This window comes from Cydia fagiglandana, chromosome 23 (genome assembly GCF_963556715.1).
Source record: "Cydia fagiglandana chromosome 23, ilCydFagi1.1, whole genome shotgun sequence".
Classification (NCBI taxonomy): domain Eukaryota; kingdom Metazoa; phylum Arthropoda; class Insecta; order Lepidoptera; family Tortricidae; genus Cydia; species Cydia fagiglandana.
The window spans coordinates 947742-963161 of record NC_085954.1 but is presented as its reverse complement, the minus strand read 5'-3'; the positions used below and the strand labels follow the sequence as shown (position 1 = coordinate 963161).

At 36.0% G+C, this 15420-nt stretch overlaps 2 protein-coding genes and 1 long non-coding RNA gene across 3 annotated transcripts; 2 read left to right on the top strand and 1 right to left on the bottom strand.

Moving 5' to 3' along the window:
* Window positions 1-36: 36 nt before the first annotated feature.
* LOC134675872 (PR domain zinc finger protein 5-like) lies at window positions 37-5814 on the bottom strand. Its single transcript, XM_063534199.1, has 2 exons — window positions 5474-5814; window positions 37-2616 (listed from the first exon to the last, which is right to left on the bottom strand). Exons 1-2 carry the CDS (start codon window positions 5687-5689, stop codon window positions 1003-1005), a joined length of 1830 nt encoding a protein of 609 aa, XP_063390269.1. The 5' UTR covers window positions 5690-5814; the 3' UTR covers window positions 37-1002.
* A 5925-nt stretch (window positions 5815-11739) lies between these two features.
* Window positions 11740-13804, top strand: LOC134675785 (oocyte zinc finger protein XlCOF6-like). Its single transcript, XM_063534087.1, has 2 exons — window positions 11740-12141; window positions 12317-13804. The coding sequence occupies exons 1-2, from the start codon at window positions 11944-11946 to the stop codon at window positions 13763-13765; spliced, it is 1647 nt and encodes a 548-aa protein (XP_063390157.1). The 5' UTR covers window positions 11740-11943; the 3' UTR covers window positions 13766-13804.
* Window positions 13805-14834: 1030 nt separating this feature from the next.
* On the top strand, window positions 14835-15245 carry LOC134675964 (uncharacterized). The gene is made up of 2 exons (XR_010099836.1): window positions 14835-14988; window positions 15030-15245. It is a non-coding gene; the product is annotated as an uncharacterized LOC134675964 (long non-coding RNA).
* Window positions 15246-15420: the final 175 nt, after the last annotated feature.

Here is a 15420-nt window from a genome sequence, read left to right as displayed (position 1 = left end):
TCCACGAGTACTAATTTTAGGAAAAGAAATAACACGTGCATTACTCAAAAATATATTTATTTATATGTAAACAAAAACACAAATTAAATTAAGACAAGATGTAAATGTGATTGTAAGTGACTATTTCGATAGTTTAAAATTGGGAAAATATTTAAATTTACGTTTATAAAATAAATATAGTTCTTCCAAGAAAATGATACTTAATCTTCCAATTGCGAAAGGAAATCAGTATTTCACCGTTTGCTTATTTTACTAGCAAATTAGTTTAAAATGTAAACTTGCATGAATTGATAACTGTTCGGATTTCGAAAAATTGAAGATATTGTTTTACAAAGATATTCTTAGTTAAGTTTGAATATAATTCTATAATTATAGTCGCTTATGTACAACGAATAATCAATAAAAATTTACTTTGATCATTTTGTTTGATTTCTATGAAATTAAATTCCAATTTGGCGCCAAATGGTATTTATTTAAAAGCTATTCAAGACTTAATAAAAACTGCTTGACGAATAAAGATTGCCAAGCTATTTAAGAAAATCTTAAACATGACGCAATATTTTTAAATACTAGCTGGAATAGCTTGATGCTAAAAATGTTGAGTTTCAATGCTTGTTCGACAGAAAACAATACCATATATACTTGGTCAAGCAGATCTTGTCAGTAGAAAAAGGCGGCAAATTTGAAAAATGTAGGCGCGAAGGAATATCGTCTCAGAAAATTTGAATTTCACGCCTTTTTCTACTGACAAGATTTGCTTGACCATCTATAAATACTCTTCTATGACCAAACTTATTGTATATGGGTTGCCGAAGTGGGGCAAACACGGAAACTCAGCATAACATAAAACATTTTAGTCTTGCCAACCTACCTATTTTCATAATTAAAAACAGGCGCGGAATTTAAAACAATATAATATATAATCAATGTTCCGCGCCTGCATTTGAAACATAAATTAATATTAGTAAATTAATCTAAGAAATATTACGGTTTTTATCTTTATTATAAAACGACCATTCTTCTATCTCTGAACAGTTCATAATGTTCCGGCTTCAGTCCCTCTACCTTCGTGTGGTCAAACTTTTCTTTCCTTTTCCAATGTACTTGTTGAATATGCCTTCTAACAAAGTATGGTGTGTGAAACTTGGTTTCACAGATCGGACATGGGTGGGTCTTCTCTGTGTGTTTCCGTAGGACATGGAATTTACGTTCGCTGGCAGAATTTAGGCTAACATCACACAGATGGCATGGGTACGGTCGCTCCCCAGTATGTAATCTTGTATGTTTAATAAGAGCAGTCGTGCTCCCAAGCGTATCACCACATATAGAACACACCGTCTTACCCTTGCCCATGTGTCTGTCTATATGAGCCTTTAGCTTTCTTTTATCTAAAAATCTTTTGTTGCAAATATCACACTCAAACGGCATCACTTTTAAATGATAACGGTTCATATGTGTCTTCAAAATGAAACTATGTCTCGCTGTGTAGTCACAATACTGGCATTTGTGGCGGTAACTGTGATTCGGATTAATGTCAGCAAAATGCTGCATCTCACGAATATGCAACAAGTACTCCTTTTTCGTTGTAAATTTGATATCGCAGAATTGACAGTGGTTGTTTCTGTAGGATTCCACTCCGTGAGCGTCATTGCAATGTTTCTGTAATTTCAATTTACCGGTAAATGTTTCCTTGCAAAGCGGACAGGAGTATGACCGCTTCAGAACTATTTTTTTGGGTTTCTTTGGTATATCTTCATGTGCCATAGCATGTATGGAAGCTTGCATATCGTTTTCAAATTTAGAAGGGCATTTGTCACAACTGTATGTTTTCTCGGTGACTGTGCATTCCGCTTCATGCTCATACAAGCTCTCGCTGGGAATAACACAGCTACAGTAAAAGCATATTTTGTAGTCCGGGTGGAATGTATCAAAATGGCTAAAATACTGTTCTCTCAAGTAAAATAATTTGCCACATAATTCACAGTTGTCAGCTAACATATCCATATGTTTTTTATCAACATGGGATATCAGCGTTTGCAGCATAGATGCGGTATAAGGGCATTCTAGACATTTTGTCTTTACAACGGCATCCTCTTTTTGATCGAAAAAGTATTTAATAAACTTCTCATGCTCACATGGTCTTTTCTTGCATTTTGGGCATAAGATATTCTCAAACGGAACGCTGTTTTCAACATTAAAACCGGCTTCAATTTTGCACAAGCCGCAAGTATTGAAATGTGTTAAAAGGAACTTTTTATCGCAGAATTCCTTGTTGCAGTATCCGCACCTATAGTTTTTCGTTATTAAATGCCTTGAAGGACGCTCAATGATGTGGACTTTTTCTTTTACAGGTTGGTTATTGTGCCACTTGAATTTCTCAAGTTTTTCTAATCCGTTTTCATTGGATGCTGTTTCTTCCAAGACTATGACAGCATTAGCGCACGCCGGGTTGTCTGCCATACAGTTGAGCAGGTCTATGGTTTCCGAGTCGAGCTGAGTGAGATAGTAGTTGAAGTTTTCGGCTCTGTTGTTCACGGAGCGTATGAATTGGTAGGAGTAGACAAGCTTGGCCTGGCAGTGGTCGCAGATATATTTGCTGAGAACGATTCGGGAACCCTGAAATAATACAAAGGACTATCAAGTCAGAATAATTATTTTTTATTAGTGGGTGAAGTAGATGCAGGTTTGATTCCTACTATGGCCAATGAGATCCTTGGTCACTTTTTCATGACTTTCAGTTTATAATTCATAAAGATGTACCTATATCCATTAAATATTTAAAAAAGTATGATTTGATCTCTAGTAAAGTTTACTTCTTTTATTGCCTTGACTTTTTTTCCCAAATAAGTTTTTTGATGCGCTCAGGGTACAGTACAATAACATATTCAGGATGCTGATGAAGCTGCCGCGACGCTGCAGTGCGTCAGGTATGTTCGCAGAGGCGCGCACTGATGGCTTCCACGCCGTCAGAAGGAAGAGAGTAGCGTCTCTGCTGAACAGAGTGCGCGGCAGCTCCAACACCATCCTGAGCATGTTCGCTGAGCGCTTGGACTGCCCCATGACAAAGCACTGGGTAGAAATCATCACTGGCCAGACAAAAAATTGGTTTAGGTCATACCTCGAGAACCGTCAACAAATTGTTGAAATAGACTACTTTGATGACAAAATAAAAACATTAAGTAAAATCCGCTCGCTCACAACACACACAACCTGTTCTATCCCGCAGGGCAGCGTATTGGGATGTATATTATATATTATTTATTATTTATATTAACGACCTGCCAAAAGTATTAAAACATTACGATATTAAATGCCTCATGTATGCAGACGACATATCTATAATGTTTCCAAGCGAGCACAGTAATGAAGCTACAAATACTTTAGATACTATCTTTAGTTCAGTTTTGACCTGGCTAGAAGACCATAATTTACAAATAAATTTACAGAAAACTAACCTAATACAATTTAGACCTCATCAAAAAATAGATTTAAAAATTGATTATCATTTCAGAAATTGCAAATTAGAACTTAAAAGCACCAGCTCATTACTCGGTTTAGAAATTGACGAACACATAAACTGGAAAGCGCACACTGATAAAATAGCTGCTAAATTATCCAGTTTTGCGTACGCTCTCCGACAAATAAAATTAAACACGGATCTAAAAACTGCGCTATGTGCCTATAATGCTTTTGCCCAAGCATGGCTGCAGTATGGAATAATACTGTGGGGCAATAGCGTAAATGTTAAAGATCTCTTCATTTTACAAAAGAGGTGTATAAGGATACTTGTAAATAAAAGAGATGAGGAAAGTTGAAAGCCTTACTTTCTTAAATTAAAAATTTTAACACTTACAGCCTTGTATATTTTAGAAACTTGCAAATTTGTTCGTAAAAATAATGATCTTTTTGATGAAAATAAATACCAAAGTTCAGAAACATATAACTTGCGCCACCGAAATAGAATCTTTGTGAGTGCCCCTGTTACACTGCAAATGTACAATAAAGGTCCGCATGCAATGTCTATAAAAATCTTTAATAAAATTCCCCAACATATCTCAAACGAAAAAAAATTCACAACTTTTATAAAACAACTAAAGTCCTACTTATTGCATTTATGCCCATACTCCATGCAGGATTTCTTCGAAGATCAAGCTTAGCCTCGATTATGTGATGTGATGTAGATATAATGTGATGAGTGCAATATAGAACTTGTATAATAATGATAAATGTTAAGATAGTCTTCCTTTTGTAGTTGTAAGCCAATATTCACCCACTGGGTAAGAATATGTACATGTAAAATGCTACACCCTAGTAGGGTCCATGTTTGTACTTATTAGACATTTAACACCTATGTAAAATACCATGGATGCATTGAATAAATTATGATTATTATGATTATTATGAAAGTGATAATTTTTACCCAGTGTCGCTAATAATGTGTAATTTGTATTGTATGTTGTTTGTTATTTGTAAATGTTTGTAGCGTACTTAGTTTGTAAATGTATTTAATTTAATTTAATTTAGTTATTTTTTGTAAATGTAATATGGGTCCTGGTAACCTGAAATAAATGATTTTTATTTTTTTTATTTTTATTTTTATTTTGAGATAAAAAGAAGGTGAGATACTCATGAGGTAAGGGTAAGACTATCACTTGTATGGAATCCTCGTACTGTTTGTCTTGCCCCGAGCAAAATAAACTATGTTAGTATTACCTTACAAAGGTAATAATAGATTTTGCAATAATAATAAATTTTAACGGCCTCCTAGCCTAGTCGGTAGTGACCCTGCCTATGAAGCAGGAGGCCGGGTTCGAATCTTGGTAAGGGCATTTATTTGTGTTCATCCCAATTTGTTCCTGAGTTATGGATGTTTTCTATGTATATGAGTATTTATACATATGTGTATAATATATATATCGTTGTCTAGTACCCATAACACAAGCCTTATTGAGCTTACTGTGGGACTAGGTCAATCTGTGTAAAATTGTCCTATAAATATTTATTTATTTATTTAGTAACAACAGTATGTAATATTTAACTAAATATGAACCATGGACCAGACTAGCAGAAGAGCAAGGTAGGGATAAATGGTCTAAATTGTACTTCCAAAGAGCCGCTGGAGGTTATGCCAAACCCTGGCCTACATCAATGGGGGCATGTAAACTGATTGACTTTCCATTCCATTCTGGTGCTACAGTGAGTGATTAAATTTTTTTGTGTAATAGTAAGATCTGAGAGATCAATTTCAAAGCGTAAGGGATTTATAATTCAATTGAATAATTATAGATCTTAATATACTTACACTGTAGTCTGTCTGACCTAATGGCTTTATTGAACATAATCTAAACACCTCTGCTCCCAGTCACGATTTCGCACGCACAGTGTCATAGTAACGATGTTAAAAATCGAAAACACCTGGGAGTAAGAGGTTTCAGACATTTAGAAATACTGAAAATTTAAGGGTTAACCTTACCGCGTCTTGAAACAATTCGTGCAGTATTTGCCGGAGGGTTAGTGTGCAGATATCGCTCCCGTCCACGAGAGGACAGTTGTCTAGATCCTGGAGCTGCACCGCGGACTCGTAGCAAAGCGTGCAGAAGCGCGGAGTGTTCAGGATGTTCCGTAACTTGGCCAAAGCGGGCTTCGGTTGACTAGACGCTGAGAACGTCAACTCGTTGAACATTGCCATGGCGCCTTACACATTGAAATATACAGACGTATATAATGCTACATACGATAAAATAAGCTATGTAACAATATATAAAGGATTAAATGCACGAAATTGGCGGTTGCTCGATTGTAAAAATCTCTGACATTAAACAACTGTACCGCTATTCGGAACCTAATAATAATATTGAGAATGGCAACCCTGTTGTCGGTCGTATTGTCCTTTTCTAGCATATACGTCCCTCTCTCTCCCACACTCCCACCACACAGCAGTTTGCTTTTTGGCGGTTGTCGCAAAAACAAATTTCCAACTCATTGGCTTGCTGTTTTTCCATCTGGAAGGTCGTGAAGCTAAACTGCTGGTGAGTTTTTGAATTGTACCCCAGTTTAGCTGACTATATTGAAAAACAGTTTCTAACGGCTTTTGCCGTTCGAAATAAATAATTAAATTTAGTGTCCGTTAAACTATCTAGCAAATAAAAACGATCCGGAATAGTAATGTGTAAGTTTTCAAAGGCTGCCTGCGCGCACCGTGGCTATGCTAATGAAAATACTAAAACACATAATGGTAGAAAACACATCGAGCTGGTAAAGCGTGCACTTGTCACCATTAGAATTTAATTAATATTATACCTACATTAAGTCTCTTCAGAGTCTTATTACTTAATTACTTTAAATCTTTGTGTGTCTATAATAACTGTTGAAATTAGGTATAACACTTAAATGGTGATGTGTGGAGGCATACCCTTCAGTTTTCAAGTGATTTGTGTTTTCGAATACGAAAGGATCGGATAGTTAATACGTGTTACGTAGAACCTACGTATTAAGGTAGAAGCTTATAGACGTGTAGGGTTTATCTGTCCAAGTATCTATCAGCAACTTGTCGGTTTATCCCGTTCCGGGTTAAATATAATATTGCATTTTTGGTAATAAACTTGCTGATAAATAACGTGTACCCGCTTAGGAGTCGACGAAGCCCCGCTTCGCGGGGCTTCTATTTCCGCTCTGAGGGACACAAGGTAACGAACAAACCTACATCGCAAGAATTGCATTTATTTTTGTGGAAAGTGAGTACTTCGGCAGTACGTAAACTTAAGTCTGACTAGATAAAGAGATATATTAGCATGGCTCTGCGCAAGAATGACATGGAAATCCTTAAGTATCTCACTCCTTATCAATTTACATCTCTCCAACTAGATCTTAGATTTTGAAAAAAAAAAAAAAATGGTTAAAATGTAGGTAGATAGGTATCTCTTTAAATAAATAACAGGTACTAACAGCTTAAAAGAACTCTTGCATGTAGTTGCTATATGTGCTTGTATTATTTTGGATTTGAATAACTTGATTATTCATTCTATATGTAACTATAGGTACATACAAGACGGTTCTTTAAGCCTACCTACCTACCTACATAAATAGTACCTACACTTGTAAACGTTTTAAATAAAATCGGAAGCCTGTGACTTGAAAGGGCATTAACAATATGGGAATGTTTAGATTGATTCATTGACGAAGACGCATGGTTTGCTTCATAATTTCAAATTATATTCGCTAACTGTAGAGTTAAAGTTTAGTCATGGCAAATCTCGTCACCGTGAATGACACTTTCTAAAAGTGCCTATTAAAGTAAATCCTTTCCCCTTGTCGAGCGAAGAACTCGCAACTAAGGGAATATTACCCATAAACATAAACTTCATTTGAATGATATTCTTAAGCTATGTCTGTTATGGTTCCACCTGCGTAAGGTGTGCCTAAGAGAATCTTTTATTCAGTCACAAACTAACGTCAAGTTATTTGTGATGATACCAATATGTTGTGTACCTATTTAAGCCTGCGCAAGGCTGCCATGTTTCCACCTGCGTAAGGTGTGCCAAAGAATCTTTGATTCATTCACAAATTGATGTCAAGTTACTGATGATGATATTACAACCTATATAAGCCTGCGCAAGGCATGTCAGAAATTAAATGATATGGTCATAACACAGGCGAGCGAGTAGGCCACAATCATAAAAATATAACAAAGATGAATATGTAAATACCTCCTTTTGGACAAAGGACAAGTGAAAAGGGTTCTAACAAAATAATGTTCTGGGTAAAAATCAGTCGAAATAGGTTACGTTATTCGAGGTTTCATTTTTGTTTACCAATCTATTTTAAGGGTCCCGGACACCCTATTGGCTAAACTCAAAATTGGAATAATTAACATTTTTAAAATTATAATATAATAGATATGAAATAACCTAAGATTCCAGGCCTATCTCGACTCATTTTTATTTTAAAGATGAAAAAATCTTTGCACCCTAATATAAAATTGTGGTCTAGAGACGCTAAGCCTCATAACGTTGGTGGCATAGATAATACTAAGAGATTTAGTCACCTAAATTCGACCATAAGCCCAGACAGAATATTGATATTTAGAATAAGGTGTGGTCAATCCTCCAAGGTCCAGATAATCTGTGGACTCTAATTAAATCAGGCTCACTTAAGCTCACGACACAACATAGCTTACGGTTCAATTCTGAAATAAGCTATGTTTAATATCACTGATGGTGTGAAAATAAAATTACAAGAGCACAAACAGCCTGCTCAAGGTGTACAAAGGGTTCCGTTTAGCGGCCCTATGAATATCTAAAAACCTTTGAAGTCTATGCCTGCTATGACAGACTAGAAATTAATATAAATTATATTTGCCTCGAGAGCACTAGTCTTTCAGTTAACATTTTTACGAGTACCTACCTATGTAGGTACACGACATAACCAAGGTTAGGTACCTATTTAATTATTATATCCCTGACTGGCATGGTATAGGAAAATTGTCATGTGCTGCACAAGCATGTTGGAAATAAAAATGTACAAAACTGACCTAACGGGGCGTTTATGAATGATTTATTTTACACCCTTATGTCTGCCTTGTGAACCTTGAGGATTCGAACCACCTTGATCGTAAGTGCTCCTATGCACAGATTAAGTTTATTTTAAACTACCCATGCACTAATCTCAAAGGCACGTGCTTCTATGCACGGACCAAATATTGTTATCACTTAATTCACTTAACATTATTCGTCATAGTTTGATACTATACGTTTAACAAATGTACCCACCGTGGAATGTAATGTACCCAGTCATAAGGTTTTTAATAAACAGTGACTTAATGGTTTGCACGAACGATTCTAGTATAACTTCTGGGCGGTCACGTCTAGGGCATGACCCTCTAGTTCTCAATTTATACAAAATTATAGCATTGCGATACTGTTTGCTTTGCACAATGTGAAACAGCAGCAAGCCTTGCGAAAAGGCGAAGCTATTTTGAAAGGCGAGTACTTTTCAAAAATACATTGTAATATATATAAATATGTTTTTGTCGTGGAACAAGTACACCCAAACAAATGCAGTCATTTATATTATATTATAATATGTTGGCAAAACTCTGCAAAAGAGTTATATAGTCTGTCTGTACAGTGTAACTTGAAGGCATCAATGCACATGAATCTCTTGAAACATGGTGGATCAATTAATTTACACCCCGTCTGTGTCTTGCTCCTATTACCAAATCCACAAGTTAAGGACCTCAACCTATATATAGGTACCCTTCTTGCTCGAGACCTGTAAAAAATGTACACAATAATTTCATGCAGTCAAGTGTCGGAAAACTAGATCCACACACTTAGCGATATCGTGAATATATATCCAAGAACTCTGTATATTGCCTCCCAGGAGGCGGGATGTTATTAGACTAACCTATATAGTAGGTAGTAGGCCAGAGATATAGTATACAAAAGTACACTGGCCCAAATTAAGTAATATTATATTTCAGAATATAAAATAATTTACAATCTTGCTATTATTGAAATATAAACAAGTAACAATTATCCTTAGTTCATAAGGAGGATAAGTATACCTAAATATCTAATAGATTCGACAAAGTGTTGATTCTAGCATTGGATAAAATAGGTCCCTCTTAAAGGGCCTCTGCGCTGTGGCTTTGGGGCCACAGGCGCCCGGCAAATGGTCGGGAACCCCCTGGTTTCCCACAGCAAATAATGTAAAATCACGAAATAAGCACATAAATTTGTATTTCGGTTAAAAGCACCTATGCGATGAGCTAGGGTTTCGAATTAAGTATCTGATTCCTTATAATTTACACACTGAATAGAGAAAACTGAATATTCAGAATTAAGCAATGTCTATGAATAGTTTACAGAAATTAAGCCACTTTAGCGGTCAGAACCAATAAAGTTTTAAGGCTTATGTCTACCAGTAGGCACCAGATAAAGTAAACCACTAAGAAACTACTCTTACTACATATATACAAATTATTGAGTAAAATTAAGGTTATGATAGCTAAACATGAATTTAATTAGAATGACTCTGCAAATATTATTGATAAAGTTCTGTGGCAATTCTACACAAGAACACCACAAAGCGTCATAACTAGTGCCACAGCGCAGTGAACAATGAGTGTTGTGGCTTAAGCTCTCATAGTACCTAACCTTCACACTTTTAAGTAAGGTTTATTTATGTATTTACAGTGACTTGCGTTCTCGTTAGTAAAGCATATAAAAGGGTTAAATGCATTTTATAGCTATAACTATAACCTATAACCAAGTATATGGCTTACAGTCATTAAATAAATTTAGTGATTCCCTATGACATTTGAATAAGTACCTAATTTTATTAACTCTGTTTGTGGTGATAGTGATATAACGAATAATTAAAATATTCGTCTACCTAATCCCGAGGGATTCTGGAAATAAGAAAGGTCCTGTCCTTGTTATATCCCTGCAACTGCTTACTTTACTATTATAGATAATTATTATCAAATTTGATAAGAATTGCGACTTATAAATAAAAACTACTCTAGTACGTTATTATTTTTATCTTTTCATACTTGAATTACATTACTCCTTATAACAGATGTTGTATGCTCTTTGAAGAGTAGACTGACTTATCACATCTTCTTTTACCTAGTTTTCACATACCTACATTTAAGTAATTAAGTATAGCACCCTTGTGGTGACTCACTTATTCTTTTTGAACATTTATAAGTACATTAAGTACGTATACAAAATGTTAAGTTAGTATCATAATCATAATATAATGGAATATCAAATTGTATGCTTTACTAAATACCTCTCTCCTCACAGGTGTTAAAATAAAGGGTGTACTGCATAATTAATTAAACACTCATAATATAATAATATTACATATACATAATAAGTACATGTATAATCACATTGGCTTGGCGTCTTCCCACCACCAGGCGATAACAAACACGTCTCAATATTATTATTAGGTTCCGAATAGCGGTACAGTTGTTTAATGACAGCGTTTTACACAAAAATAAAACGCTAATTAAATAACTTACCCTATTCGGAACCTAAAGTTTTAATCCTGCCTGGTGTAATTTTGAGACAATGAGTTGGAAATTTGTTTTTGCGACAACCGCCAAAAAGCAAACTGCTGTGTGGTGGGAGTGTGGGAGAGAGAGGGACGTATATGCTAGAAAAGGACAATACGACCGACAACAGGGTTGCCATTCTCAATATTATTATTAGGTTCCGAATAGGGTAAGTTATTTAATTAGCGTTTTATTTTTGTGTAAAACGCTGTCATAAAATGAATGACATGATACCATGACAGCGTCATTCCACAGACAAAAAGTCTTTAACGCTATTTCACCTCAACGGAAACCGGAAATTTTGAACAAACGAGTAGATTGAAGCGTGCAAATAAATCGCTGTACATATTTTAAAAGGCATCGTTAATTATTATTCACCTTTATTGCCACGATTATTAAAAATCACACAAACTTTTGTATTTATATAACATCAAAAGACCCATATTACAATATGCTTGATATCAAAAATAGCAAGTTGACTATAATTTAAAATGGCCGCCAGCCTAAAGTTGCTAACACACTATCGCACCGCACCAAGGTCATTGTGGGACGCACCCATAAGTAAGAGGGAGAAAGAGATATCGCTTTCTCCCTTTTACTTATGGGTGCGTCCCACAATGACCTTGGTGCGGTGCGATAGTGTGTTAGCAACTTAAGTTTGCTGCTGTCAGTCAGTCAGTGGAAGTGGAACGTAACGTAAAACGTAGTGATTGTATGTATTCTCTTTGGTGGAATGCACTTATCAAATTATCAGTCAGCTTGCTTAATGAGCTTATCAGTATCACTAACTAAATTGTTTTGGATTCTGTTATGAAACTTATGATTCTTATGAATATTGTGAAATGTAATATTATGTTTGAAAGCTACATACACAAATCATGAACAAAATAGCAAGAAATTTTACTAAGCCAGACATTGTGAAAAATTTGAAGACCATTCTACAATCCACGACTTTTTGCACTCTTTGTTTTGATACCAATGAAGAATTACTACATTTGGACCATGCGCTGGTAACAGAAGACTTAGAACAAGAAAAGATAACTCTTAAAGAACTACTTGAAGCTATATTTGGAAATGTAAGTGTCACTAGGTTTAAGTAGTTACCTAAAAAAGTTTATTAGTATTTTTACAAACGTTATTTAGGCTTCTAAAATTTTAGTTACATATTTACCTGAACTATACATCCTTTGCCTTCCTTGTGTATAGTTTGGAGATGGATACTTACTGAACTTTTATTATTATGTTTTCCAGATTCAAGACTTAGTTGCAAGTGACTATATCTGCGAACCATGCAAATCCCTAGCATACAGCAGTTATGCTTTCATCTACAAAACCAAAAATAATGTCCATATCTACAGCAAGTACCTCGAGCAACTTCTCAAGGAGACCTCGGAACTGTCGGCAAGTTTCAGCAATGATTGGAAAAGAGCTGTAATTGTTTTAGACAATTATAATGAAATAGAAAAACCTAAATCTAAAGAGATAGAAAAATATATTTGTGATAAGTGTGGAAAAGATTATACATGGAAGAGTTTTCTGATAAAACATATGAAGAGACACAAAATTGATTCTAAAATTTTTAGCTGTCCTCACTGTGATATATGGCCATGCATACACGAGGAATACATACAACACTTCAATGAACAGCGACTGTTGAAAACAAAACCTATGTCTTGTTTATGTGGATCTAAATTTGGACAGACCCTACCTTATCTTATTGCTCATGTTAATAAAGACCATTTGGACATAAAGCCAAATACTTGTGAATGTGGAAAGTCATTTTACTTAGAAAAGCAGTATTGGAAACATTTTGAATACTGTCATAATGATAAGCATGTTTGCAAATCATGTTTCCGAAAGTTCGCTAATATAAAGCATCTAGAGACTCATATGGAAACTTGTGGAGTAACTGAAAAACCGTTTAAATGCGGTAAATACCGAGTTCGTTCAGAAAATAAACTTATGCAGCCTAAAAAACTTTCAAAAGTCAAAAGGAACAGAATATACAAATGTCTCACCTGCGATAAAGTTCTGAAAACTAAATTAGAATTACGCTCACATATAAACAATAAGCATGAAAAGAAGCCTAACTTATGTCTGTATTGCAATAAACAGTACAATTCTAGGCAAGAATATCTAGAACATGTTCAAAGTGAAGAACACAAAAGCAACATACCATACGCTTTTAAGCACCACTGTACTCACTGTGAGTACTCTGCGAATACTCTAGATATGCTAAAAGCGCATATAAATAGAATTCATCTAAATGTCCGACCGTTTGAATGTGAACATTGCCATAAACGGTATTTCGACAGTACTCAACTGAAAAACCATGTGAAAACGCACACCGGCCAGCGGAAACCGAAAGTCTGTGACATATGTGGGGCTAATTTATCCGGCCCAACAGCTTTAAAGAAGCATAGAAGATTACACACTGGTGAGAACCCTTATTCCTGTCCGTATTGCGAAGTAAAAACTAACTGTGCGAGTAGTTTAAAAACTCATATAATGCGGAAACATATGGAGCCAACTATACAGTGTCCACTTTGCGACCTGAAGTTCCATACAATGAACAATGCTAGAGGACACGTTAGGAAGACACATTGGAAGAGTAAGGAGAAGTTTGATTATACCAAGCTAAAGGGACTGTCGCCGGATGATTATGACTTCTTTAGAGATAGGAGAAAGGCTGTTGTGTAATGTAAACTTTATTGTGATGGAATAAAGATCATGCATGAATATCTGACTACTCATTTCTATACATTTTGTTAAGCCTTTAACTACAAAAATACCCCTAAAATTAAAATTGGTTTGCTGCCCGAGAACAGTACAGTTATTCAGTGGCGTTGCTAGGTGTCGGCGAAAGGGGCCGTCGCCCACGGCCTCGCGCCCCAAGAGGGGCCTCGCGCACAGGCGCGCATAATTATAAACGCTTCTAGCAAATGTTACGAAGATTTATAATTAACAGTGGCGTAGCTAAGCGTGGGCAAAGTGGGCCGTCGCCCACTGACTCGCGCCCGAAATGGCCTCGCGCGAGGCCTCTTCGGTCAGGCACAGTAAAAGAAAAGGGCCTCGCAGATGTGATTTCGCCCACGGCTAGATTAGTACACGCTACGCCACTGCAGTTATTGACCCCCTATATTATTTGTTACAAGACCACCGCCGCTACCTATAGTACCTATTGAAAATAATAGAAGGGGAGCTCATTAGTTTTAGGATGGCAACACAGCAGTGGAGTTGCCATCCTAACTAACCAAAAAATGCGCGGGAAAAATATATTCAGACATACAGTGAGACATACCCACTTGTCAGTAGCAAAAGGCGCGAATTTCAAATTTTCCATGGGAAGTCAACTCTTTGTGCCTACGTTTTTTTAAATTGGCCGCCTTCTTCTACTGACAAACTAGGTGTGCCAGAGTATATAAATAAAAGAGCCGCAATTACGTCATCGATTTATTTCATTACGGTTCATACGGCTATTATAAATAACTAGCGTAAGTTACACACGAATATGGCCGATATTATGTAAGTGTATTCCTACTCGATCCTACGTGGCTGATTACTTGTGACAAACATATTTCAGGCAATGGGTCAAAAGTACCCAGTATTTTTATTCAGGTTTAGGGCCCCCCCACATCTAGCGTCTTTCGAGCGTCGGCGTCTGGTCAGCGCTATGGAAAATGACGTCGCTGCGCAATTGCGTCCAGCAGCGGCCATAGAGTTGTAGACGCCGACGCTCGAAAGACGCTAGATGTGGGGGGGGGGGGGGGGCCTTAAACCTCAATTCCATGGACTTGAGTTCACTTCAAGTTCATGGAATTGAGAGCTTATAATTATAATCTAATAGAAATACAAATGAACTTTGGAGTTCCCTTTATACTAGATATTTTTCGAATGGACATTGAAAAGCATGCTAAAAAACTGTGGAACATAAAAATAAAAATTATTGCTTTTAACATATTAGCTGTATTATGTTCGTGCTGCAGCTCGTGATTGACCATTTGAAAGAGATGCAGCTATCTAATAGAAGAGGTGAGAGATATGCAGGACATAATAGTATAGTAATAGTAACTCTATTGTATAGCTGTATTTATTTCGGTTATATGACGCTCTATAAATTGCAAACGTAAAATTTTATGCCACATACTGTTACTACAAACTCAACAAAGGGGTTTTTATGTTTTTTTTAATAAATACGTATAATTGCGCATAATATTAAACCGTGTTGCCGTCTTTCGAACCTACACCACTTAATTATTGTCAATAAATCGAAATACAAAATGAATACCATTAATTTCGTCCCATGACTTTACGACACTGGGTCAAAATGACCCGATTGCGTTACGCACCCATTT